Genomic DNA, 24,780 nt, shown 5'->3' with positions numbered 1-24,780 from the left:
GCTGAAGACGTGGAGTGATTGAAGGGCCCCCTGCCGCTGAAATGCTGCCGAAGACCTGGACCGCCACCAGGTGAGTACAAGCGCCGCAGCTCCCCCGCTTTGCTCCAGGCCCCCTGAATCCTCTGGGTGGCCCTGCCAAAATCTCCTCTAATGACAGCTAAATCTGAGACAGTTCCTCAGATTTGTTTCCTAAAAAGAATGGCTCAGATTTGGGAATCTCCCTCATACCCTCAGCTGTGACAACCAATGCAAATAATTCATTTAGTTTCTTGGCTGTGGACTTATCACCCTTGAGTGCTCCTTTACCATCTCGATCGCCCAGTAGCTTCCTGCTTCTGATGTACTTAAAAAAAAAATTATTACTTTTTGAATGTTTGACTAGCTGTTCTTCAAATTCTTTTTTGACCTTCCTAGTTATATTTTTACACTTGGTTTGCCAGAGTTTATGCTCCTTTCTATTTCCTTCACTAGGATTTAACTTTCACCTTCTAAATTATGCCTTTTTGCCTCTCACTGCTTCTTTTACTTTATTGTTTAGCCACGGTGACACTTTTTTGGAAGGACTCAGGTTTGGGCACAGGCCAAGGATGGGCCCATTACCCAAAGCCTCTGCCTTTGATCTGACCCTAACCAAGGCTTCCTGATGGTCCCAGCTCAGCTGCCGGGCGGGTCACAGAGTCTCTGTTTGCTCTGGGATGGGATCTTTGTATTTGCCAGCTGGGTTGATTTGCATGTTCAACACCCTGCCCCCCACATCCCCAGTAGGTCTATAAATACCCCGGAGAGCCAGCGCCCTGCACAGGCTGAGCTCCGATCCTCATCGCTCCAGACCAGCCGCCCAGACAGACGGACAGACGGACAGGTGAGTCCCTGCCACTCCTGACCCTTCTCCCTCCGCGCTGGGTGCTGGGCTCTCGGTGGAAGTCGAGCCCTGTGATGGGGCCTCATGGCCCGACTTGCCCTGTGTGAGTCCCTGGGGCCGTCTCTGTCCCACCCCTTCCCCCACAGCGCAGCCCCTTACCCCCGTCCCCAGGTGTCGGTGCTGAGCATCCTCTCCCTGGGGTCTGCTCCCCGCGCCCCTGCCCTGCCCTGCATGGCTGGAGAGGAGGGGCAGGGAGAGCTGCAGGCAGATGCCCTTGGGAACCAGCCCAGGGAGGGGGCCCTGCACAGCTTCCCTGCCCCACGGGGGCCTCTGAGTTGAGTCCCCTGGGTCTGGTATCCCTCTCTGGGCCCTTCCAGCCCAGCCAGGCCCTTCAACAAACAGCCCCAGCTCTGAACCACCTCCCCCTGTGTAATGCCCCATGGGTGTCCCAGCCTCTCATGGCCCCATCTCCCTGGTGTGTTTTCTCCCCAGGGGAAGTGAGAAGATGGGGCCAGTCACCTACTTCAGCCTCTGCCTCCTCGGCTGCCTGATCTTTAACGCCTCGCTGGCTGGTGAGTCCCTGCCCGGCCCCTCGAGAAGTGGATTCATTTCCCTCATCGCTCCCAGAGCCACTGCCCATCTCCTGCTGCTGGGAGTCACTGCCCGGGGGGAGCCCAGGCCCTGCGGCCCCTCCCCAGGGAGCGGGTGAGAGAAGGTGGGTGAAAGGCCCCCCAGGGTCGGCTTTTCCCATGAGGATTGGGTGGGGCCAGTCCCTGGGCAACGGGCGCTCAGCCCCCGTCAGCTCCAGGCTCCCACCCCCCCTCCCATGGTCCCCTCCCACTGGCCGGCCGTGTCCCCATGGGGTCCCTCTCCAAGGGCTGCTCATGGCTCTGCTCCAGCCCCAGCTTCTCCCCCATCCGGCCTCTGCTCCCGGCTGGGCTGCCCCAGTCCCTGCACACTGTGTCTTTCTCCTCAGACTGTCCCGTTCCCTCCCCCCTCTGGGACACGGCTCCACCCTGTCCCTCTGTGCCCCCAGGCCTGAGCAGGGCAGAGCCTGCCCAGTGTTCCCCTCCCCTCTGCCCCAGCCCCACAGATCCCTGCTACCCCCCTCTATGTCCCACCTCCCTGGGCACCTCTCTCCCCTTCCCTCCTCCTACAACCCCCCAGCTCCTTCCATCCAGAACTGGGCCCCTGCCCCGATTTCCTGCCTAGTCCCAGTCTGTGCCAACCCCACTGCTCCCCCAGCTTCACCCCTTGGTCCTGGGTGTTTCCTTCCCCATCTCCCATCCCCCCTGCCGGCTTCCCTGGCCCCACTGTCCCGCATGGCCCAAGGAGAGAGGGGGAGAAGCTCAGGGTGGCAGGAATTCTCAGCTGCAGCTGAATGGGGGCCACTATGGCTGGCAGCTCCATATTCCCCCCCTTCCCGGGGCTGAGGGTCCATGGGGCTCCCTGGGGCAGAGGAAGGGAGGGTCTATCAGCCACCCCACTGTGCACTGGCTCCTTTCTTCCCCTAGGGAGTCATAGGGAAAGGAACCCCTGCCCCATCCAAACCCAGAGGCCCTGCCCTGCTGGGATCCCTGCTCAGAGCTGGGTTCCAGGGGCCCCATTCTGCTGATGTGGGGTCTGGGCAAAGCCAGCTTCTTCCTGCAGCTCCAGGGCCTGGAGGGTCCTGCCTGCCAGACACAGCTCCAAATGGGATCCCAATGTTATTTGTCCTAATGGAAAAGAAATGGCTCTTCCTCTGAAACAGCCTCTAACTGCAGAGTCCTGTCCCTACCATTGCCCCATAACCCCCTCTCTCTGCAGGGGCACAAGATGTGTCCTGTCCCAGGGGCTGGCTACTCTTCCAAGGCTACTGCTATGGATACTTCTTCCAAGAGAAAACCTGGATGGAGGCTGAGGTGAGAGGCTGGGGGCAGCGGGGCTCAGGGGCGCTGGGCTGGAGTCGGAGGCTGGGGGGATGGGGAGGTTTAGGTTGAATATTAGTCAGTAAGCTGGGCTGGGCTGGGGCTGGGCTGGGGAATCCGATCCAGTGGGAGGGGTGGGAGCCCAGGGCTGCACATTTCCCACTGCCCCAGACAGAGCCCTGGGAACAGGCTGTGAGGGAACTACCTGCCCTGGCCAGGCTGGGGAGCAGAATACAATGGAAATGTTGTCCCCGGTGGAACACAATCTCCTTTGGACCCAAAGCTCTTGGCATGGTCTGTGTCTGCCAGGGACACAAGGGACGGTCTGGGCCCAGGTGGGGTCATGTCTTTGTGATGGGTTCCCCAGGTTGCAGCCTGGAACTGGGGTATCGCTGAGCCCTCTGGCTTACCAACCTGGGCTCCCTCTCACTCTGTGGTAATGTGACAAGCTGCAAACCCGTCCAGGTCCTGCACTCGCACAAACATCCACAGGCAGGGACACACCCAGCTGCAGTTACATGAGTGCTTTCACCAGCCGCTCATGAACCAGCAGAGAGACTCCAACCAGTTCCCCACAGCTCCCCAGCCTGGGACCCCAGAGCTGGACCATCTTGCCCTGGTCAGAAGCCTGACGAGTGTAAGTATATTACCCAGTCTGCCCCCACTCAATGTGGAGAGGACAATGCACCAGCCCCTGTTCCTGATCAGATTTCCCTTGCACTTCAAACAACACACTGTTTTAGGTAACAAGATGTAAGCAGAGTCAGGATGAGTCCTACCCTGACATCTGGTGGTAAATTACCGGGAGTGTGGAAAGGAATTTCAAGTATTTGCACTGGCATTTCAGTTATTTGCATTGACACTCCCACCCCACTTAGCATACCCCACAGCAGCCTGGGATGGTTATTTTCACAGCTGTGGGATCCCCAATTTCTTTGTTATTGGGGCAGAAGGAATAAAATGTTGCCACCCTGATTAAGTAAATGAGGAACTACAAAACTGTCTTATGATAGAGGGTTTCATGATCAACTAAATAGCACTTGCTAGACAAGGGACATGGGTTCCAAAACCCAGTGAATTGAGAGAGGCTGGGGACAGATATCTGTACTTGGTGGTGTAGGTGTGTAGCAGGGTGGATCCCTGCTCCTGCCCTGAAGGGGTTAAAAACAGCTCTAGGAAGGGGCTGAGGCTTGAGAAAGCAGCTTTTAGGCTGGGCCATGCCCTGATCAGGCCCAGCTGGCCCCTATAAAAGAGGCTGGGAGCCAGGAGCTCAGCAGTCTCCCTCTGCCTGTAGAGTGAGAAGGGCCTGGCTGCAGGGAGTTTGAGACTGGATACCTGCGTGAAGCAGGGCTGGGGAAAGGCTGAGGAGCTGGGGAGCTCCAGCCTGGAAAGCCCCAGGCTGCAGCCTAGCATTGGGCTAACAGGTACTAGGGGTTGCAGAGGGCAGCCCAGGGGTAAGCCAAGGCAGCAGGTCCAAACCCTCCTAGCCAGTGATGAGTGCTGGATACTGCAGTCTGCCCCAGGGCATGGGGCTAGACAATGACTGGCAGTAGCCAAACACTGAGGCAAGGTGGGGATAGAGGGTGGGGGTTCCCTGGGGAGGAGAGACCCAGAGAGAAAGGGGTTACTGCCAGGGGGCAGCGCCCCATGTAAAAGGGCACCGGGTCCACGGAGGGACACGGGGGCCTGAGGACAGGTGGATCACCAGCCTGCAGAGGGCGCTCCAGCGCTGGAAACGAGCTAATTCCCGGAGTCACCAGCAGGAGGCGCTGCAGGGGTGAGTCGGACCGGCTACAAGGTGCCTTGTGTGAGCCAGAAGCACCAGTTCCACCTGTGCCTCTCTCCACTGTGGAATGTCAGAGTTAATTTTTGATTCCCTTAAGAATCTAGATACAGGTTACTGAGCTGAACTCACTTTGGGCTAGTGGTGCACTGGCACTGGGGCTCCCCTACTGTGAGCGGGAATCACTAAAGAGCTGGACTTGCTGAGCTGAGAACACTGAGATAACTAGTGGGGGAGCCTGAAGCAATACCGTGGAGCAGAGCAGCTGGCAGAGCGGAGTGGAGCAGTTTGTGAAGCCACGGGGTGAGTGGAGCCAAGCAGCTCGCGAGGACGGCTGGAGCAGATCACAGGACAGCTGGTGGACCAGAGCAGCTGTCAGAGCGGAGCAGCTGTCAGAGTGGAGCAGCCCACAGAGCCAGCAGAGCTGAGCTGTTTGCGGGGACGGCTGGTGGAAGCAGAACCCCACGGAGAGGCAGGGCAGTTGGCCCCGAACCACGGAAGGTGCCCCTTTCTACCCAGGCTGGGGAGGGGGACCTCTGCAGAGAGACTCTCGATCTCTGGGGCTGCACTGACCTGGGACAGAGACTTTTGGATTGTGGGACTTTTGGGACTGTGGATGATTTGGGGATTGCTGGACTCAAGGGCCCAGAGAGAAGGACACGGCCCAATTTGCTGGGGTGGGTCTTTGCTCACGTTTGATCTATGAACTCTAGTTGAGGTATTTTCCCAATTTAATGCTTGTTGTTTATCTCATGTAATTAAACCTTTTCTGCTACACCGAGACTCTGTGCTTGCGAGAGGGGAAGTGTTGCCTCCTCGAGGCGCCCAGGGGTGTGTGTAAGATTTTCCCAGGTCACTGGGTGGAGGCTCGAGCTGGTTTTGCGTTACGTTGTAGGGAAGGGACCCCTATGTATTGAACCCGGCCCTTGCTGCTATCAACTCGGCCTGGCAGAAGGGTTACAAAAACATAAAACAGGTTTATTAACTACAGAAAGAGAGAGATTTTAAGTGATTATAAGTAAGTGTATGGATCAAAGTAAATTACCTAAGAAATAAAATAATCATAATTTGAGTTCTGTAAAGTACACAGGATCTGAATCACAGAATCATAGAATATCAGAGTTGGAAGGGACCACAGGAGGTATCTAGTCCAATCCCCTACTCAGAGCAGGACCAATCCCAAATAAATCATCCCAGCCAGGGCTTTGTCAAGTCAGGGACCAATTTCGTTAGAATCTAGATCTATCCTCTTTGGAATAACACGTCCACTGCTTTCCCCTCAGCCACAGAGCCAGTTATCTCATCATAGAAGGCAATTAGGTTAGTCAGGCATGACTTGCTCCTGGTGAATCCATGCTGACTGTTCCTGATCATAAGAACATAAGAACGGCCGTACCGGGTCAGACCAAAGGTCCATCTTGCCCAGTATCCTGTCTACCGACAATGGCCAATGCCAGGTGCCCCAGAGGGAGTGAACCTAACAGACAATGATCAAATGATCTCTCTCCTGCCATCCATCTCCATCCTCTGACAAACAGAGGCTAGGGACACCATTCTTACCCATCCTGGCTAATAGCCATTTATGGACTTAACAACCATGAATGTATCGAGTTCTCTTTTAAACATTGTTATAGTCCTGGCCTTCACAACCTTCTTAGGCAAGGAGTTCCATAGGTTGACTGTGTGCCGTGTGAAGAAGAACTTCCTTTTATTTGTTTTAAACCTGCTGCCTATTAATTTCATTTGGTGACCCCTAGTTCTTGTATTATGGGAATAAGTAAATAACTTTTCCTTATCCACATCACTCATGATTTTATATACCTCTATTATATCCTCCCTTAGTCTCCTCTTTTCCAAGCTGAAAAGTCCTAGCCTCTTTAATCTTTCCTCATATGGGACCCTCTCCCAACACCTAATCATTTTAGTTGCCCTTTTCTGAACCTTTTCTAGTGCTAGAATATCTTTTTTGAGATGAGGAGACCACATCTGTACACAGTATTCAAGATGTGGGTGTACCATGGATTTATATAAGGGCAATAATATATTCTCAGTCTTATTTTCTATCCCCTTTTTAATGATTCCTAACATCCTGTTTGCTTTTTTGACCACCTCTGCACACTGGATGGACATCTTCAGAGAACTATCCACGATGACTCCAAGATCTTTTTCCTGACTCCATTGTAGCTAAATTAGCCCCCATCATATTGTATGTATAGTTGGGGTTATTTTTTCCAATGTGCATTACTTTACATTTATCCACATTAAATTTCATTTGCCATTTTGTTGCCCAATCACTTAATTTTGTGAGATCTTTCTGAAGTGCTTTGGTCTTAACTATCTTGAGCAGTTTAGTATCATCTGCAAACATTGACACCTCACTGTTTACCCCTTTCTCCAGATCATTTCTGAATAAGTCGAATAGAATTGGTCTGAGGACTGACCCTTGGGGACCACCACTAGTTACCCCTCTCCATTCTGAGAATTTACCATTAATTCCTACCCTTTGTTCCCTGTCTTTTAACCAGTTCTCAGTCTATGAAAGGACCTTCCCTTTTATCCCATGACAGCTTAATTTATGTAAGAGCCTTTGGTGAGGGACCTTGTCAAAGGCTTTCTGGAAATTTAAGTACATTATGTCCACCGGATCCCCCTTGTCCTCATGTTTGTTGACCCCTTCAAAGAACTCTAATAAATTAGTAAGACACGATTTCCCTTTACAGAAACCATGTTGACTATTGCTCAACAGTTTATGTTTTTCTATATGTCTGACAATTTTATTCTTAACTATTGTTTCGACTAATTTGCCCAGTACTGACGTTAGACTTACCGGTCTGTAATTGCCAGGATCACCTCTAGAGCCCTTTTTAAATATTGGTGTTACATTAGCTAACTTCCAGTCATTGGGTACCGAGGCCGATTTAAAGGACAGGTTACAAACCTTAGTTAATAGTTCCGCAACTTCACATTTGAGTTCTTTCAGAACTCTTGGGTGAATGCCATCTGGCCCGGTGACTTGTTAATGTTGAGTTTATCAATTAATTCCAAAACCTCCTCTAGTGACACCTCAATCTGTGACAGTTCCTCAGATTTGTCACCTACAAAAGCTGGCTCAGGTTTGGGAATCTCCCTAACATTCTCTGCCGTGAAGACTGAAGCAAAGAATTTGTTATTTTCTCTGCAATGACTTTATCGTCTTTAAGCGCTCCTTTTGTATCTCAATCATCAAGGGACCCCACTGGTTGTTTAGCAGGCTTCCTGCTTCTGATGTACTTAAAAAACATTTTGTTATTACCTTTGGAGTTTCTGGCTAGCCGTTCTTCAAACTCCTCTTTGGCTTTTCTTAGTACACTCTTGCAGTTAATTTGGCAGTGTTTATGCTCCTTTCTATTTGCCTCACTAGGATTTGACTTCCACTTTTTAAAGGAAGTCTTTTTATCTCTCACTGCTTCTTTTACATGGTTGTTAAGCCACGGTGGCTCTTTTTTAGTTCTTTTACTGTTTTTCTTAGTTTGGGGTATACATTGAAGTTGGGCCTCTATTATGGTGTCTTTAAAAAGCACCCATGCAGCTTGCAGGGATTTCACTTTAGTCACTTTACCTTTTAACTTCTGTTTAACTAACCCCCTCATTTTTGAATATTAAATGCCGTTTGAAATTAAATGCCACAGTGTTGGGCTGTTGAGATATTCTTCCCACCACAGGGATGTTGAATGCTATTGTATTATGGTCACTATTTCCAAGCGGTCCTGTTATGGTTACCTCTTGGACCAGCTCCTGCGCTCCACTCAGGATTAAATCTAGAGTTTCCTCTCCCCTTGTGGGTTCCCGTACCAGCTGCTCCATGAAGCAGTCATTTAAAGTATCGAGAAATTTTATCTCTGCATTTCGTCCTGAAGTGAAAAGTTCCCAGTCAATATGGGGATAATTGAAATCCCCCACTATTATTGGGTTCTTAATTTTGATAGCCTCTCTAATTTCCCTTAGCATTTCATCATCACTATTACTGTCCTGGTCAGGAGGTCGATAATAGATCCCTAATGTTATATTCTTATTAGAGCATTACATTTCTATCCATAGAGATTCTATGGAACATGTGGATTCACTTAAGATTTTTACTTCGATTCTACATTTTCTTTCACATATCGTGCCCCCCCCCCCCCCCCCCCCGCATGACCTGTTCTGTCTTTCCGATATATTTTGTATCCCGGAATGATTGTGTCCCATTGAGTGCTCTCAGTCCACCAGGTTTCTGTGATGCCTGTTATATCAATATCCTCCTTTATCAGAAGGCACTCTAGTTCACCCATCTTATTATTTAGACTTCTAGCATTTGTGTACAAGCACTTTAAAAACTTGTCACTGTTTATTTGTCTGCCCTTTTCTGATGTGTCAGATTCTTTTTTATGTGACTGTTTATCATCTGATCCGGCCCTTACATTATCCTCTTCCGTCCTCTGCTCCTGACTATAAGCTGGAGATTCTCTATCATCAGACTCTCCCCTAAGAGAAGTCTGTGTCTGATCCACATGCTCCTCTGCAGCAGTCGGCTTTCCCCCATCTCCTAGTTTAAAAACTGCTCTACAACCTTTTTAATGTTTAGTGCCAGCAGTCTGGTTCCACTTTGGTTTAGGTGGAGCCCATCTCTCCTGTATAGGCTCCTCCCATCCCAGAAGTTTCCCCAGTTCCTAATGAATGTGAACCCCTCCTACCTACACCATCGTCTCATCCACGCGTTGAGACTTTGAAGCTCTGCTTGCCTACCTGGCCCTGCACGTGGAACTGGGAGCATTTCTGAGAATGCCACCATAGAGGTCCTGGATTTCAGTCTCTTCCCTAGCAGCCTAAATTTGGCCTCCAGGACATCTCTCCTACCCTTCCCTATGTCATTGGTACCTGCATGTACCACGACCACTCGCTCCTCCCCAGCACTACACATAAGTCTGTCTAGATGCTTCGAGAGATCCGCAACCTTCGCACCAGGCAGGCAAGTCACCATACGGTTCTCCTGGTCATCACAAACCCAACTATCTACGTTTCTAATGATCGAATCTCCCATTACTAACACCTGCCTTTTTCTAGCAACTGGAGTTCCCTCACCCGGAGAGGCAACCTCAGTGCGAGAGGCAACCCCAGCACCATCTGGAAGGAGGGTCCCAACTACGGGAAGGTTTCCCTCTGCTCCCATTGACTGCTCTGCTTCCCTGGGTCTTTCATCCTCCTCAACAGCGCAGGGGCACTCTGAGCAGAGGTGGGACAATTCTACAGTGTCCCAGAAAGCCTCATCAACATACCTCTCTGCCTTTCTTAGCTCCTCCAGTTCCGCCACCCTGGCCTCCAAAGTCCGTTCATGGTCTCTGAGGGCCAGGAGCTCCTTGCACCGAATGCACACATACGCCACCCACTTTCCTCTCCTCAAAGTGCTTCAAAATTGACTCAGGGATGAACCCCTGAAAGGGGGTTCCAAAGAGGATGGATCTAGACTGTTCTCAGTGGTACCAGATGACAGAGCAAGCAGTAATGGTCTCAAGTTGCAGTAGGGGAGGTTTAGGTTGGATATTAGGAAAAACTTTTTCACTAGGAGCATGGTGAAGCATTGCAATGGGTTCCCTAGGGAGGTGGTAAAATCTCCATCCTTAGAGGTTTTTAAGATCAGGCTTGACAAAGCCCTGGTTGGGATGATTTAGTTGGGATTTGTCTTGCTTTGAGCAGAGGGTTGGACTAGATGACCTCCTGAAGTCCCTTCCAACCCTGATATTCTATGATTCTTCTGTTCTGCAGACTAAATAATCCCAGTTCCCTCAGGCTCTCCTCATAAATCATGTGCTCCAGCCCCTAATCATTTTTTGTTGCCCTCAGCTGGACTCTCTCCAATTTATCCACTTCCTTCTTGTAGTGTGGGGCCCAAAACTGGACACAGTACTCCAGATGAGGCCTCACCAGTGCCGAATAGAGTGGAATGATCACGTCCCTTGATCTGCTGGCAATGCTCCTACTTATACAGCCCAAAATGCTGTTAGTCTTCTTGGCAACAAGGGCACACTGTCCACTCATATCCAGCTTCTCGTCCACTGTAACCCCTAGGTCCTTTTCTGCAGAACTGCAGCCTAGCCACTCGGTCCCTAGTCTGTAGCAGTGCATGGGATTCTTCTGTCCTAAGTGCAGGACTCTGCACTTGTCCTTGCTGAATCTCATCAGATTTCATTTGGCCCAATCCTGTAATTTGTCTAGGTCTCTCTGTATCCTATCCCTACCCTCCAGCGTATCAACCACTTCTCCCAGCTTATTGTCATCTACAAACTTGCTGAGGGAGAAGTCCATGCCATTCTCCAGATCATTAATGAAGATATTGAACAAAACCAGCCCCAGGACCGACCCTTGGGGCACTCCACTTGAAACTGGCTGCCAACTAGACATGGAGCCGTTGATCACTACCCGCTGAGCCCGACAATCTAGCCAGCTTTCTATCCACCTTATAGTCCATGCACCCAGACCATACTTCTTTAACTTGCTGGCAAGATACTGTGGGAGACCATATCAAAAGCTTTGCTAAAGTCAAGGAATAACACATCCACTGCTTTCCGTCATCCACAGAGCCAGTTATCTCCTCATAGAAGGCAATTAGGTTAGTCAGGCATGACTTGCCCTTGGTGAATCCGTGCTGACTGTTCCTGATCACTTTCCTCTCCTCTAAGTGTTTCAGAATTGATTCCTTGAGGACCTGCTCCATGATTTTTCCAGGGACTGAGGTGAGGCTGACTAGCCTGTAATTCCCCAGATCCTCCTTCTTCCCTTTTTTAAAGATGGGCACTACAGTAGCCTTTTTCCAGTTATCTGGGACCTCCCCCGTTCGCCATGAGTTTTCAAAGATAATGGCCAATGGCTCTGCAGTCACATCCGCCAACTCCTTTAGCACCCTCGGATGCAGCGCATCCGGCCCCCTGGACTTGTGCTCGTCCAGTTTTTTTAAATAGTCCCGAACCACTTCTTTCTCCACAGAGAGCTGGTCACCTTCTCCCCATACTGTGATGCCCAGTGCAGCAGTCTGGGAGCTGACCTTGTCTGTGAAGACAGAGGCAAAAAAATCATTGAGTACATTAGCTTTTTCCACATCCTCTGTCACTAGGTTGCCTCCCTCATTCATACTTTCCTTGACTTTCTTCTTGTTGCTAACACCTGAAGAAACCCTTCTTGTTACTCTTAACATCTCTTGCTAGCTGCAACTCCAAGTGTGATTTGGCCTTCCTGATTTCACTCCTGCGTGCCTGAGCAATATTTTTATACTCCTCCCCGGCCATTTGTCCAATCTTTGAATTTCATGTACCCGAATTTAAATATAGTCAGTTAAGTGTCTTATACTTTGTATTCTGTTGTAACACCTGTGCCCCTTGGAATGGATTTAACTGCTTTACAAACATTGCTTTTACAGCCTAATTTACAGAACCAGTTACATTCTGCAAAACAGGAAGGGCACAGAGTCATGGTTACCGTGCATCGTAATGCCAATGAAATTAAATGGGTATTTGCAAGAATTGGCCAGGACCCGTCACACCACTGGTGGGAAGTGTTATTGGGATGGTCCCCCACTGGCACAGACATTCTGAGTTTGGCCTGAGACCCCATCATAGTAATCTTGGGGTACGAAATAGTAGTGGTTTTTGTTACCAGCCTAATGACATGCTGGACCTGGCGCAAAATCGGGCAATTGCAAGTCCCTTGACAGATGAGTCAGTGGTTACTGCCACCGGCACTCCTACCCCAGGGAAAGGAACATATCGAACTCATCACCCCTCCCTTAAATGGGAAAGGAGGCTAAGGCGATCGCTTGTCAATTGCTGTGCTGGTGGGCTGAGTATGGGATGCCAACAAGAAGATAATTTGCTCAGTCTCGGCTGAGAGCCTTGAGCTTTTGTTGGAGCTCAACTCAAGGTTTGACAGCGATCGTGTAAAGGCCCCTTGTGTGAAAGGTGACCTTTAAGGAGGGGAAACTGTACAAGGAGACTTGCAAACCAGTAAAGTGCCTGAAACCACTATGGCTTATTGTTAAAGACAGCCTAGCCAGCAAGCTGTTAAAAGCAAGTCTCAGCTTGACCAAGGCAGGAGGGGAGGGGGTTTTGGGTGCCACCGAAAGGGCAGCTTGACCCCGCACCTGTGTAGCCAGTCATTGATTTCCACGATTCGATGTGGCCTTTTCCTTCCACAGGGAGGATGGGTGAGAACACCACTAGTGCCTCCAACTCCTTCATGCTTCTTCCCAGAGCCATGTAGCACCTCACCAGGCTGGTGCAAACAGTTCACCAATCTTCCATACTCAGGCTGAGATTCCCTCTTTCCCACCTGGGACAACCTCCCCAGTCCAAGTCTTTATCTTCCAGACATGTTTTCAGGTGCTCAGTTGAGTGGTGAGTGAGGCCAAATGATGATGTCACTTCCCCCTTCTATAGCTTCTTCCAGCTTGCTGGAAAGGTCTTTGCTCATGATGTGGGGTCTGCCCCCCCCTTGATCAAGAACCCTCCATTGCCTACGTGCTCCCTCTGGGAAGCCTTTCTAGCTTCTTCATTGTTGCACCTAAACAGCTGGTTGTGGGTGTTCCCAACCTCACAACATCTTTCAGTAACACACACAGCAAAACTTCATAACTTCACATACAATGACAGCACGTATAATCCAACAGGATATTAATGTCCAACAGATCAAGACTTTTAGAATGATACTTCACAAGGTTCACTTTGTACGAAACGCATCATAATCACATCCCCATGGTAAATGTGGGGGTGTCAGGGTGTTGCTTTGGGGTACGGCGTGTCAGTCTCCCTCTAGGCCGGCTCTGGAAGGGCCTGTTCCTTACTTGGTGTTACCAAAGCAGCTCCCTTAGCTCCGGTGGCAGGGCTGTGCTGTGCTGAAGGTCTCCGGTTCGATCCCCATTGCTGGCTGGCATGTGGCTGGAGCCCCGTGTAATGCTGTGTGGGGCACTGAGTGAACGTGGATGTGCCTGTGAGGCTGAATTCCCCATGTTCTGGGAGAGGCTGTGGTTTCTGCTGTCTCTGCTCCATAGTGCCCCTGCAATGCTGTTTAGTGCTTTGGCCTGTAGCTATTCTGGGAGCAGTTGCTCCGGGTTGGCATAGAACAGGGGCAGGTCACAGACCCATTACCCAGCAGGGTGGTGTCTGGGACATGGGGACAGGGCAAGGCCGTCTGTGGGGACCTCAGCTAGGAGCCAGGGAAGGCTTCCTCTCCTCATGGAGCTGGGGGACGGGAAAGGCCGGTAGCAGGAGTGTCGTTCTTGGAGCTCTTTTCTGAGCTCTCCAATTTGTTAACGTCCTGCCTGAGGAGCGGATCCCAGACCGGGACATGGTGCCCAGTGCTGGTCTCACTGATGCCGAATATATGTAACACTCTGTCCCTGCTCCAACGCGATCACCCTGTGCTTGCACGTTCAAGGCTCACACCTGCCCTCGTGTGCAGCACGGCACTCAGAGCTCACATTCAGCTGGTTGTGGCCATGACCCCTCAGTGCTTTTCAGTCCTGGCTCCCAGGCTACATCCCCCGGCTGTCAGTGTGGCCGGCTGCCTTGGTTCCCGGCCGTGCGACCCTGCGTTTAGCTGTATTACAGAACACGTGGGTCAAGTCAGCCCAGCTCACCGTGCGATCCCGATCCCTGCGTAGACCTGACGCGTCCGTCACTATTTACCGCTCCAGCAACTCACTGTCACCGGCAGCCTTCACCCGCACTGATTTTGTTTTGTCTCCCAGATCCCTGAGGCAGAGTCTGAATAGCCCTGGGCTGAGAACAGACCCCTGGTCCCTGTTTAACTGGCTTTGTTTCTTCTTGTCCCAGGCTGAGTGCCAGCATCACGGGCCCGAGGCCCATCTCGTCTCCATTCACAGTGCTGGAGAAAATAATATGATGGCCCATTACATCAAGCGGTACCACAAAAAGAACAGTCCCGTCTGGATCGGACTGTGGGATCTTGAGCAGGTGAGTGCTCTGCCTCTGGCAGCCCCTCCCCAGCCCCTGGGCTCTGGGTCTCTGCTCAGTGAGGTTGTTGTTTGGGGTGGGGGTGGTGCCAGAGCAGGATTTCCATTGGAAGGGGGTGAAAAGGGGCTGTAACCGCCTGGGTTTTCAGTCACAGGATCGATCCCCAGCGCCCGGTGCAGAGTATAAGCTGATGTTACTAATATTCACGTTCGTGACACTAGTGTCCAGGGACCCACCACACCTGCCCGTTGTGCTCAGACCGTGCACGCCCGGCACGAGTCAGCCCCGCCCCACACGGACGAGACGTCTAGACGAGGGCTCGGGGAAAGGGGCAGCCCCACGGGCAGAGCGACCAATGCGAGGGCAGCAGAGCCCTGGGAGTGCTGTCGCTCTGTGTATTCGTCCTCAGGGTGGGCTCTGGGTGGGGGGGTCACCTGGCCAGCGGCGCGTCAGCTCCAGGCCTGTAGGGGGAGCCCCGGTGGGTCCCGATACGCCCCCGACACAGGCCCAGGAAAGGGCAGCGACTGGGGCTGGCGGGAATGGGGAGGTTGCAGATCCCTGGGCCAGAGGCTTCATCGCCAGTCAGGGCCACCGTGGTTCATTGCAGCTGCCAGTGCTGCGGGGAGGGGGCTCCAGTCCAGTCTCTAGTCCAGCAAACAGGCTGGTTTCAGGCCAGGCTCAGTCAGTGTCTCTCCTGGGGTCCTTTCCAATTGCTGCTGTTCCCCTCTGCACAGAGCTGGGACTCAGGGGACTCAGGGCAGGATGCCGGCAGGGATACTGTGTGTGGTCGTGTGTGTGACGTGGGACTTGCATGAGGACAAATCTTCCATTCAATCCACACACCCAGCTGCTGAGGCTGAACGGGACGTTTCTGAGAGCTCAGGGCTGGGCGCACGTGGTGGGTTCTGCTGGCCCTGCTGGCCGGCCGGCAGCCGCAGAGCAATGCCGCCGGTGGCACCGATGGGAGACAGGGGAGCTCCGTGGGCAGCACTGCTGGGCAGCACAGAAGCACCCTGCTGCAGCCGCTCCTGTCTGGCCCCAGAGCGTGGGAGAGGCTGGTGTTTCGGGGGGTGACGGCGCAGACTCCTGCACGAGGCTCCCTCCAGCCCACAGGCTGTCATCACTTGCTAAACACGCCCGACTGCTCTTGGCCTCCTCACTTCTCACCGTGACAAAATGCCAGAGACAGAGACCTCCTGGGCCTCGTCGCAGCCTTTCACCCCTCGGGGGGTCCACTGAGCCTGGGGCAGCATCAGCCTCTGCCCCATAGCAGCTCCCCCTGCACCCGCCCACGGAGGAGCTGCTCAGCGAGGGACACGGCCCCGTACAAAACCCTGGGGAATTAATTACACAGAACATAAGAACGGCCAGACTGGGTCAAACCAAAGGTCCATCCAGCCCAATATCTGTCTACCGACAGTGGCCAATGCCAGGTGCCCCAGAGGGAGTGAACCTAACAGGCAATGATCAAGTGATCTCTCTCCTGCCATCCATCTCCACCCTCTGACAAACAGAGGCTAGGGACACCGTTCCTTACCCAGCCTGGCTAATAGCCATTAGTGGACTTAACCTCCAGGAATGTATCCAGTTCTCTTTTAAACCCTTGTAGGGGGGCAGTCACCCCGCTCCAGCTAAGAGGGGTTCCAAGCCAGCCCTTGGAGAGGGCCAGGGCTGAGCCCAAAGACTAGGCTGATTGGGGAAACAGCGACAGGTGGGGGCCACGCCCCAATCAGGCCACAGCTGGCCCTAGAAAAGGGCTGTGAACCAGGAGCTCACACACTCTCTCTCTCTGGGGGCTGAGCCGGGTACCCGAGGTGGAGCAGGGCTGAGGAAGGGCAGAGGGAGCTGGGGAGCTCCAGCCAGGAAACCTCCCAGGCTGCAGGCCTTGCCAAAAGGGCCAAATAGGTCCTGGGGCTGCAGAGGGGCAGCCCAGAGCTAGGACCTGCTGCCTTTGCCTAACCCCCTTGCTGCTGCTGAGTGGTTCACAGACTGCGTCTGCCCCAGGGAGCGGGGCTGGATGATGACTGGCAGTAGCCACTGAGGCAAGGAGGGGATAGAAGGTGTGACGATGCGGTTCTGGCGGGTCAACTGAGAGTGCCAATTCAGGACCAATTGCTCAAACAGCGCAGTCACAGCCCAAGGCTGGGGTTTTTCCACCTCTAAGGCAAACCAAACCAGCCAGACAAAAAGGACTTTGGTCTCACCCCACTGGCTAACCACAAGTCACACAAGCAATTTCCTTACACTCCAGTCTCCCAGTATCACCACCAGTGCACTCGTCCTGGGGATGAATGGTTATGAAAACCAACACCCCAATAAAAGAAAAAGGTTCCCTCAATCCCAAAGAATCAAGCCCCAGACCCAGGTCAATATACACATCAGATCTTACCCACAAATCATGCTGTTGCCAATCCTTTAGAATCTAAAATCTAAAGGTTTATTCATAAAGGGAAAAAGGTAGAGATGAGAGCTAGAATTGGTTAAATGGAATCAATTCCATACAGCAATGGCAAAGTTCTTAGTTCAGGCTTGCAGCAGTGATGGAGTAAACTGCAGGTTCAAATCAATTCTCTGGCACATCCCCCGCTGGGATGGGTCATTCAGTCCTTTGTGCAGAGCTTCAGGTTGTAACAAAGTCCCTCCAGAGGTAAGAAGCAGGATTGAAGACCAGATGGAGATGATGCATCAGCCTTATATAGGCTTTTCCAGGTGTAAGAACCTCTTTGTCCTCACTGTGGAAAATTACAGCAAAATGGAGTCTGGAGTCACATGGGCCAGTCCCTGCATACTTTGCTGAGTCACAAGGCGTGTCTGCCTTCTCTCCATGGGTCAATTGTGTAGCTGATGGTCCTTAATGGGCCATCAAGCAGGCTAGGCAGAGCTAACACCAACTTGTCTGGGATATCACCCAGAAGCACATCACCAACTTGAAATACAGACAGTATAGAGCCAATATACATAACTTCAACTATAAATGACACATGCACACAGACAGCATAATCATAACCAGCAACCCATAACCTGGTCTTAGACACCTTATATGACCTCCTTCACCTAAGATTTGGTGCCACTACAGGACCTTGGTTGCAAACCATGTTCTATATGGTCCCAATTTATATCAATAACCTCACAGAAGGTTAGGGGTTCCCCTGGAGGGGAGACCCGGAGCGAGGGGGTACTGTGGTGAGCAGAACCCCTGGGCAAAGGACACTGAAGTCTGTGAGGGACATGGGGCCAGCAGTAGGTGACACTGGCTTGCAGAGGGCACTCTGTGCTGGAAGAGCTAATTCCCTGGATGACCAGCAGGAGGCACCGTGCCAGTGAGTCATTGCCTTGCCACAACCCTGTTACAGTCCAGCCTTCACAGTGTCCTTAGGCAAGGAGTTCCACAGGTTGACTATGCACTGTGTGAAGAAGAATTTCATTTCATTTGCTGGCCCCTGGGTCTTATATTATGGGAACAAGTAAATAACTTTTCCTTATTCATTTTCTCCACATCACTAATGATTTTATAGACCTCTATCACATCCCCCCAGTCGCCTCTTTTCCAAGCTGAAAAGTCCTAGCCTCTTTAATCTCTCCTCATATGGGACCCTCTCCAAACCCCATTCAGGGCCAAGGGAATCAGAACTCACCTAAATCCCTGAATGCACAGGCAGAGCAAGGGGATTGTCGCCAACATTCCTGGCTCTTTCATAGGATTGGAAGGGATCTCAGGAGGTCATCTAGTCCGACTCCCGGCTCAAAGCAGGACCAATCCCCAGATTTTTACCCCCAGTTCCCCCAAATGGCCCCCTCAAGGATTGAACTCATAACCCTGGGTTTAGCAGGCTAATGCTCAAACCACTGAGCTATCCCTCCTCCCAATTAATAATTGGAGATATACCTATCTCCTAGAACTCCTTCCATCGGCTGAGGTGCTGGCAGCCCACTCCAGGCGCATACGGCTTCTGCTTTCCTCCCCAGCAAACAGCCCAAGGAACACACGATAGAGGCGGGGCCGTGGGCTGTCAGGATTAATGGTCGGAGCAGGAGCAGGAAGCGGCTCCAATACAAGGGTCAGAGCCGGAGTCAGGCATTAAGAGCCAAGCTGAGGGACAGAGGCAGGAGGGGACCCAGGAGGCACATCAAGGGTCAGAGCCGGAGCCCAGGGGCAGGGTAAGGAAGCCGGGACCAGGAGCAAGTTGAGGCGGCCAGGACTGAGCAGGAGCAGGGCTGGGAAACAAGCAGGAGCAGCAGGAGGAGCAGGGCTGGAGCAGGACAGGAGCACGGGGAGGAGCAGCAGGCAGAGGGAGGATGGCGGCCATGGCAGGAACACACGGAGCAGCCCGAGAGCTGCTGGGCTAAGAGCCGGCCAGCTGCCCTTCCTGCCCAGGCAGGGGGTGCAGTCAGGCGGGCGGCCTGCAGCCGGCTGGCTGCGCTGGGTGGGTCGCCAGGTGACTAATTCTGCTGCAGCCCCTGATCCCCGACAGTGCGACCCCCAGCTTCATCCAGCACCCCCGTCCCCAAGATCGACCGCCGTGATCTCTGCAGCGGGGAGCAGAGTAACTCTCCTGTGGATGAGCTTTGGGAGCGTCATCGCGTGGGTCTGTGCACACGAGAGAGACCGGGGGCAGCAGCGTGGGGCTGCGGGACAGCGCGTGGGATGACGCTGCAGGTGCTGCCTGTCGGGCTGTGCTGGAGATGGACGTGGAACCTGAGGGCAGGTCGGGGTGCGCTCCCCTCGTCGATGTGGGGAGGGCAGGGGCAGGGGGGCTGGAGACTCTCCCTTCACTTGCTATTTTCATGCGTCTGAGGCTTGGACAGGTCCTGGTGTAACTTCAGCTGCCAGTAAATGTAGCCCTGGTTGTCAGCGCTGACATTTCATAGCAATGATCAGTGTCTCCAGTGTCACGGGGCAGCCTCTGTCCGTGCCCTGCCCATGGCCCCTCGGCTCTGGGACACGTCTCTAACTATGTAACCTTGGGTTTTACAGGGGCTCTGCTCTCCTTTGTCTCTTCAGAATCAAAGCTGGAGCTGGGTCGATAAATCATTGGTCAGCTTCAGTGCTTGGGATAAAGGGCAACCTGATAGTCAGGCACCAAATGAGCACTGCACAGTGTTCGAAAACAGTTCAGGTAAGTTGGCAGCTCAGACCCACATGCAACTACAAGGGAACCCTGGCAGCGCCCTGACCACACAGGTCCTGAGATACTGATCCGGGCTGGCCCCAGCGCGCCCTGGAGCACAGATCCTGGCTCCTCTCTCTTCCCTGCCCCATGCTGGGAGGGCAGTCAGAAGAGAACCCTTTGTCTCACCTGGTAAAACTGCTGCTTACCAGCTCCCCTGGGTCAGTTCATGTCTCTGCTCCCATGATAGACAGGAGAGACGTGCACACACACGCACACACACGGCTGGCCGCAGAGGGGGGCTCTGCTGAGCCGTTAATGGGTGATGGCTCTGAGTCACTGTTGCACCCCCTGCTGTGCAAACACTGATCCACACAATGCTGTGGGCACCAGAGCTGCATTTGCTCCCTCTCATGGGGTCATTTTACTCACAAGCATTCGCACACACGCTGGCTGCTTGTGAAAGTGCTGCCCAGTCTCAAAACATTCACACAATGAACATGAATGACAGTTCCCATGGAAACTGGCACCGGAAGGGGAGCGTTAGCAGAAGCTGCAGCCAGGGAGCAGAGCCCTCAGGACGTGGTGTAAGTGACCAGTGCTCACAGCGCCAGCGGGGAGGGGAAGAAGTTCTGAGTGGCCCAGACAGCGAGTAGCCAGTGTTGGTGGATAACGAGGGGTCACTTTGCAGACAGGCTGTGAACAGGAGAGGGGTGAAATTCACAACGAATCCCCTGCCTGGCCCTGATCACTGGGGGCTGTGTCTGTGTGGGGCCTGCAGTGCCAGGGGGTGTGGGGAGCGAGGGGCAGGGCCGGGGCTCAGACCAATTCCATTTATCACTGGGACAGGCCTGGGCCCGCCATGCGCCGGGTGTGTTAGACAGTCACACGCTGAGGTAACGAGCGGCCAATTGAGCACTGGGCTCTGTAGCAATTGTTTAACCTTTGATTAGGTGTTAAGGCTGCTCAGTGCTGCTGTGGCTGGAGCTCTGCTGCCAGCTGCGCTAGCAGAGAGTGCACCCTCCCGTCCCGCCAGCCTCCGGCTTACTCCTAAAGACGGACCCCAGGCTCCGTTCGGTGGCAAAGGCGCTCGGCCAGGCTGACTGCCAGCAAAGCACAGTGCTAATGCCCTGTGCAACGGGTCCCAGGGACACTAACACAGGGGTGCTTGTGACGAGGGAAAGCCTCAGTCCTGTTCCCTGGACGAACACACAGATTTCCCTCCGATGACTTCCCCTGGCACACACCGATACAAACCGGTTACGTGTGTCACTCCAGATGTTGTTAGGTACCACCCAGATTTTATACCTGCTAGTTCAAACAAACATCCTCATCCATTATCCTGTCATCCCCACAGGATGTTTCGCTCCCTAGGCGAAACTTCCACCTTGGCCCTCCCCCGTCCCCGAGCCCCCGCCCTGAGGCACCCCCCCACCTGTGCGTGGCAGCTCCCCCACCTTCCCCCTGAGGCACCCCCCCCGCGGCAGCTCCCCATCCCCCACCTCCGCCCTGAGGCACCTCTGCCCCAGCTCCCCCTCCCCCACCGCCCCCCAGAGGCCCCCCCCCCCCACCTCACCCCAGCTCCGCGCCCGAGCACCCCGAGCACGCCGTCGCTGCTTCACTTTGCTGTACAGACAAAACTACACAGGATCTTCTCAGGGGGCAAGACAAAGATGCCACATTTATTATGATAACAATTTGATTTATGACCGATAACTAATATCTTAATCCTTATACACACACATTATACCTAATACCTATAGACACACACACACACACACACACATTCACACACACACACACACACATCCATCCATCAGATGTTCTGCAGCTGCTGCATAGTTCCCAGTCCTGAAGATAGCTTGAGTTCATGGCTTGAGTTTGCAGCTTGGGTTCGTGGCTTGTGGCGGTAACTGGCCAGGAAAGCCGGGCGCAAGGACGAGCTGGGTCTCTGTTGGGCAGGCACCGATGTCCTTCCATGTTGGCAGCAGAATGTTCCCCTCCAAAGTCTCCCATCTCACCCATCCTTTTTGTAGGCTTTAGTTTGAATCCAGAGTCTCTAGGTCTTGCTGTGTCCCGCTGCCTCTGGGTTTGGTGATTGATCACCCATCAATTGCAGGCGTGACTGTCAGCCTGGGACCTGGCTTTGATCTTCCTTCTATTGCACCTTTTCTTTTTAGGGTGGCCTCTGCTTACTGTGTTAGGGCTCTTGTCTGCATCTTCAGCCGGTGGGGTTTGAACTCTATTTCATCAGGACAGGCTGGGGCTGGAGGTTGATTCCATCATCCAGCCATACCTCAGTCACACGTCTAAACTAAACTAATAAGATTACATCAGGGTTTGCAAAAATGAAGGTTGGAGGAAGCTTTTACAAAATGGAGTGAGTGTTTTAAAATGGGGTTTGAATTACAATATGGCAAACAGTGAACAGAAGTTACAATATAGACAAGTGTAGTGGATGGCAAACAGTGAACAGAAGTTACATTAATAAAGTGAACAATTAAAAACAATTTCATTTATCAGTTCTACAACTTCTCCCGCCTCCCAGGCTTGCGGTGCCAATCAGCTTAGGCGCTGCAAGCCTGGGAGGCGGGAGAAGTGAAGCAGCCACGGCGTGCTCGGGGAGGAGGTAGGGCAGGGGTGAGCTGGGGCGGGGAGTTCCCCTGCGTGCCGCCCCACCCCTTACTTGCTGCAGGCGGCCCTCCCCATGCCCCCCTACCCCAGCTCCCTCTGCCTAAATGCCGGCGGTGACTGGGGCGGCCGAAGATCCGGCCGCCGCGGTCGCTGCCGAAGAAAATGGCACCCCCAAATCCTAGCACCCTAGGCGACCGCCTAGGTCGCCTAAATGGTTGCACCGGCCCTGCATCCCCTCCTACCTTTACAAGAGTCGGGGAGTTCTTGTGCCCTCGCGTGGGAATTTGTTTGCACAGTTACTTGGGAACTCTGGATGTTCTTCTACCATCCTCTCCGGTCAGGAAAGGGCTCACTTAGTTAGTGCGTTGCTGTTCTTCCAAGGCCAGGCCTACGCGGGGTCACAGCCTTTGATTCACACTGCTCGTTATGCCTAGGGCTCCAGCAAGGCCAACAAAATAGTCACAATTTGTTACTTTTATAAACTATTAGTAAATTACATCGAAACAGCAGCAGAAACCCGCACCCAAGGGAACAGGGCACCGAGAACGGCCTATACCCCCCGCGGAGCTCCCTGCTGGGCCTGGGGTGCTGCTGAGGGGCTGAGCCCACCCAGCCCAGCCCCAGGACTGTCCTTCCCTGGGTGCTCTCTGGCCTGGCTACGCAGGAATCCGACTGCTGGGCAGCCCCTGGGCACAGACACCCCCAGAGCAGAGGGGTAACGGGGTCTGAGGGAGGAACGTGCTGCTCCGTGCACAGCAGGCCGGTGACACTGACTCCTGGGGCAGGGACCCATCCCCTCTGCACGGCAGCTGAGCCCTGCCTGGGACAGAGGTTCCCATGGGTGTAGCCAGACCCAGGTGGGCAGGGCATGGAGGGGGCCTGGCTGGGGGCAGCTCACTCAGCAGGGAGGAGGCAGCAGCCCAGTTCCTGAGCGAGTGCCCCAGTCGCGGGGCAGGGCTCTTGCTCTCTCCTCTGCCCTCTGGCTGGGGTGGGGGGAGGTAGGAGCAGTAGCACGTGGACCAGGCGTCTCCCCTTTCACACTGAGCCTCGGCCTCTCTTTGCAGGATGGGGCTGCCCCAATCTGGGGCACTCAGGGCTCCATCCCACCCTCCTCTTCCTCAGGGCTCTGCACAGGAGCTGGGATCTTCTCCCAGGGGCATGGAACGGGGCCGGGGAGGGGTCACTGTATGAGCAGGAACGGCCCAGCCTGCCCCACCCCACGGGTCATTTCTGTTTTTCTTTCTAGGTTTTCCGAAATGGCACGATTATCCCTGTGACTCCACATTCACTTTCCTGTGTAAGCGCAAAGCCTAGGGGAGGCAGGTCGCCTGCACCTGGGGGCTCCCAACACCTGGGCTGTGAGTGAATCGGGTCCCTCCGGCTCCCCAGGGAGGCCAGATCCTGTGTCCCCGGCTGCAAAGTCCCTTCTGCAAAGCATCGCTGAGTTACGCTGTGTCACTCCCGCTCTGCTCTGCCCCCTTCTCTCCCTGTCGCACCCACGCTCTGCTCTTCTCAGTCATCTCAGCACAGTGCAGTGATAATAAACTTCCCCTCCAGCATTCAGCTCAGTGTGTGTCTCCTTTCTCGTGTTCCTGACTCTGGCATGGACAGTTCATTGTGTTGCCTGGCCCCAGCCCCAGCACCCCAGTGCCAGGCCCTGAGGGGCAGAAAAGGGACTGAAAAAGGAATGAGGGCCCTGACCTTCTGGTAAAACATGGGGCATCGCTACCCCTGAGACACGGCCCATTCATCTAGCTCCCTTCTGCCCCCCCAACCCTCCACCTCGGGCGCTCATCCCTCCTGTCCTCATCTCAGCGCTCTCCAGAGCAGGACCTGTCTAGCCTGCCTGCCATGCACCTGCTCATCTTGCAGAACAGGACTACAAACCAAAAAAGACTGAGCCAGGACTCCTGGGTTCCAATCCCAGCTCTGCTGGAGGGATCCTGCGTGACCCTGGGAACATCCCCTCTCCTCTTCCCTGTTACATTTATCTCCGTCCCTGACTGACGGGGTGTTCTCTGCCCCCAGCCTTCAAACAGCCTCTCTCAGAGCGTCCCCTTATTGTGCTGGCCCCAGGCCTCTCCTCCAGGGAAGGGGGCTCTGTCACGGAGTGCGGCGGAGTCAGGGCCCTGCACCCCCAACTTCCTGCAATTCACCATGACTCTCAGCCAGCCAGTAAAACAGAAGGTTTATTTAGACGACAGGAACACAGTCCAAGACAGGTCTTGCAGGTACAGACAACAGGACCCCCCCCAGTTAGGTCCATCTTGGGGCCCCAGGGGCACCACAGCCCCCTTGGAGGGTCAGAGCCCTGTCCCTGCTTCCCTCCCTTCCCCCGCCAGCTCCTGAAAACCCTCTCACTCCCCAGCCTTTGTCCAGCTTCCCGGGCAGAGGTGTCACCTGGCCTCTAACCCCTTCCTGGGTTCTCACTTTACATGCTCAGGCATCTTCCCTCAAGGCCAGTCTCCCATCCCCCAATGCAGATCGTCCTCCCAGGCCAACACTCCGA

The 24,780-nt window shown here is 53.6% G+C and overlaps 1 protein-coding gene across 1 annotated transcript; it reads left to right on the top strand.

The window, feature by feature from the left end:
- The first annotated feature begins 2,659 nt into the window (after positions 1-2,659).
- LOC120395678 (C-type lectin BpLec-like) lies at positions 2,660-23,822 on the top strand. Its single transcript, XM_039520308.1, has 4 exons — positions 2,660-2,763; positions 14,389-14,529; positions 19,532-19,646; positions 23,518-23,822. The coding sequence occupies exons 1-4, from the start codon at positions 2,752-2,754 to the stop codon at positions 23,583-23,585; spliced, it is 336 nt and encodes a 111-aa protein (XP_039376242.1). The 5' UTR covers positions 2,660-2,751; the 3' UTR covers positions 23,586-23,822.
- The last annotated feature ends 958 nt before the right edge of the window (positions 23,823-24,780 follow it).

The sequence above is a fragment of the Mauremys reevesii genome, linkage group 1, assembly GCF_016161935.1.
Source record: "Mauremys reevesii isolate NIE-2019 linkage group 1, ASM1616193v1, whole genome shotgun sequence".
Classification (NCBI taxonomy): Eukaryota; Metazoa; Chordata; order Testudines; family Geoemydidae; genus Mauremys; species Mauremys reevesii.
This window is presented reverse-complemented; position numbering and strand designations above follow the sequence as displayed.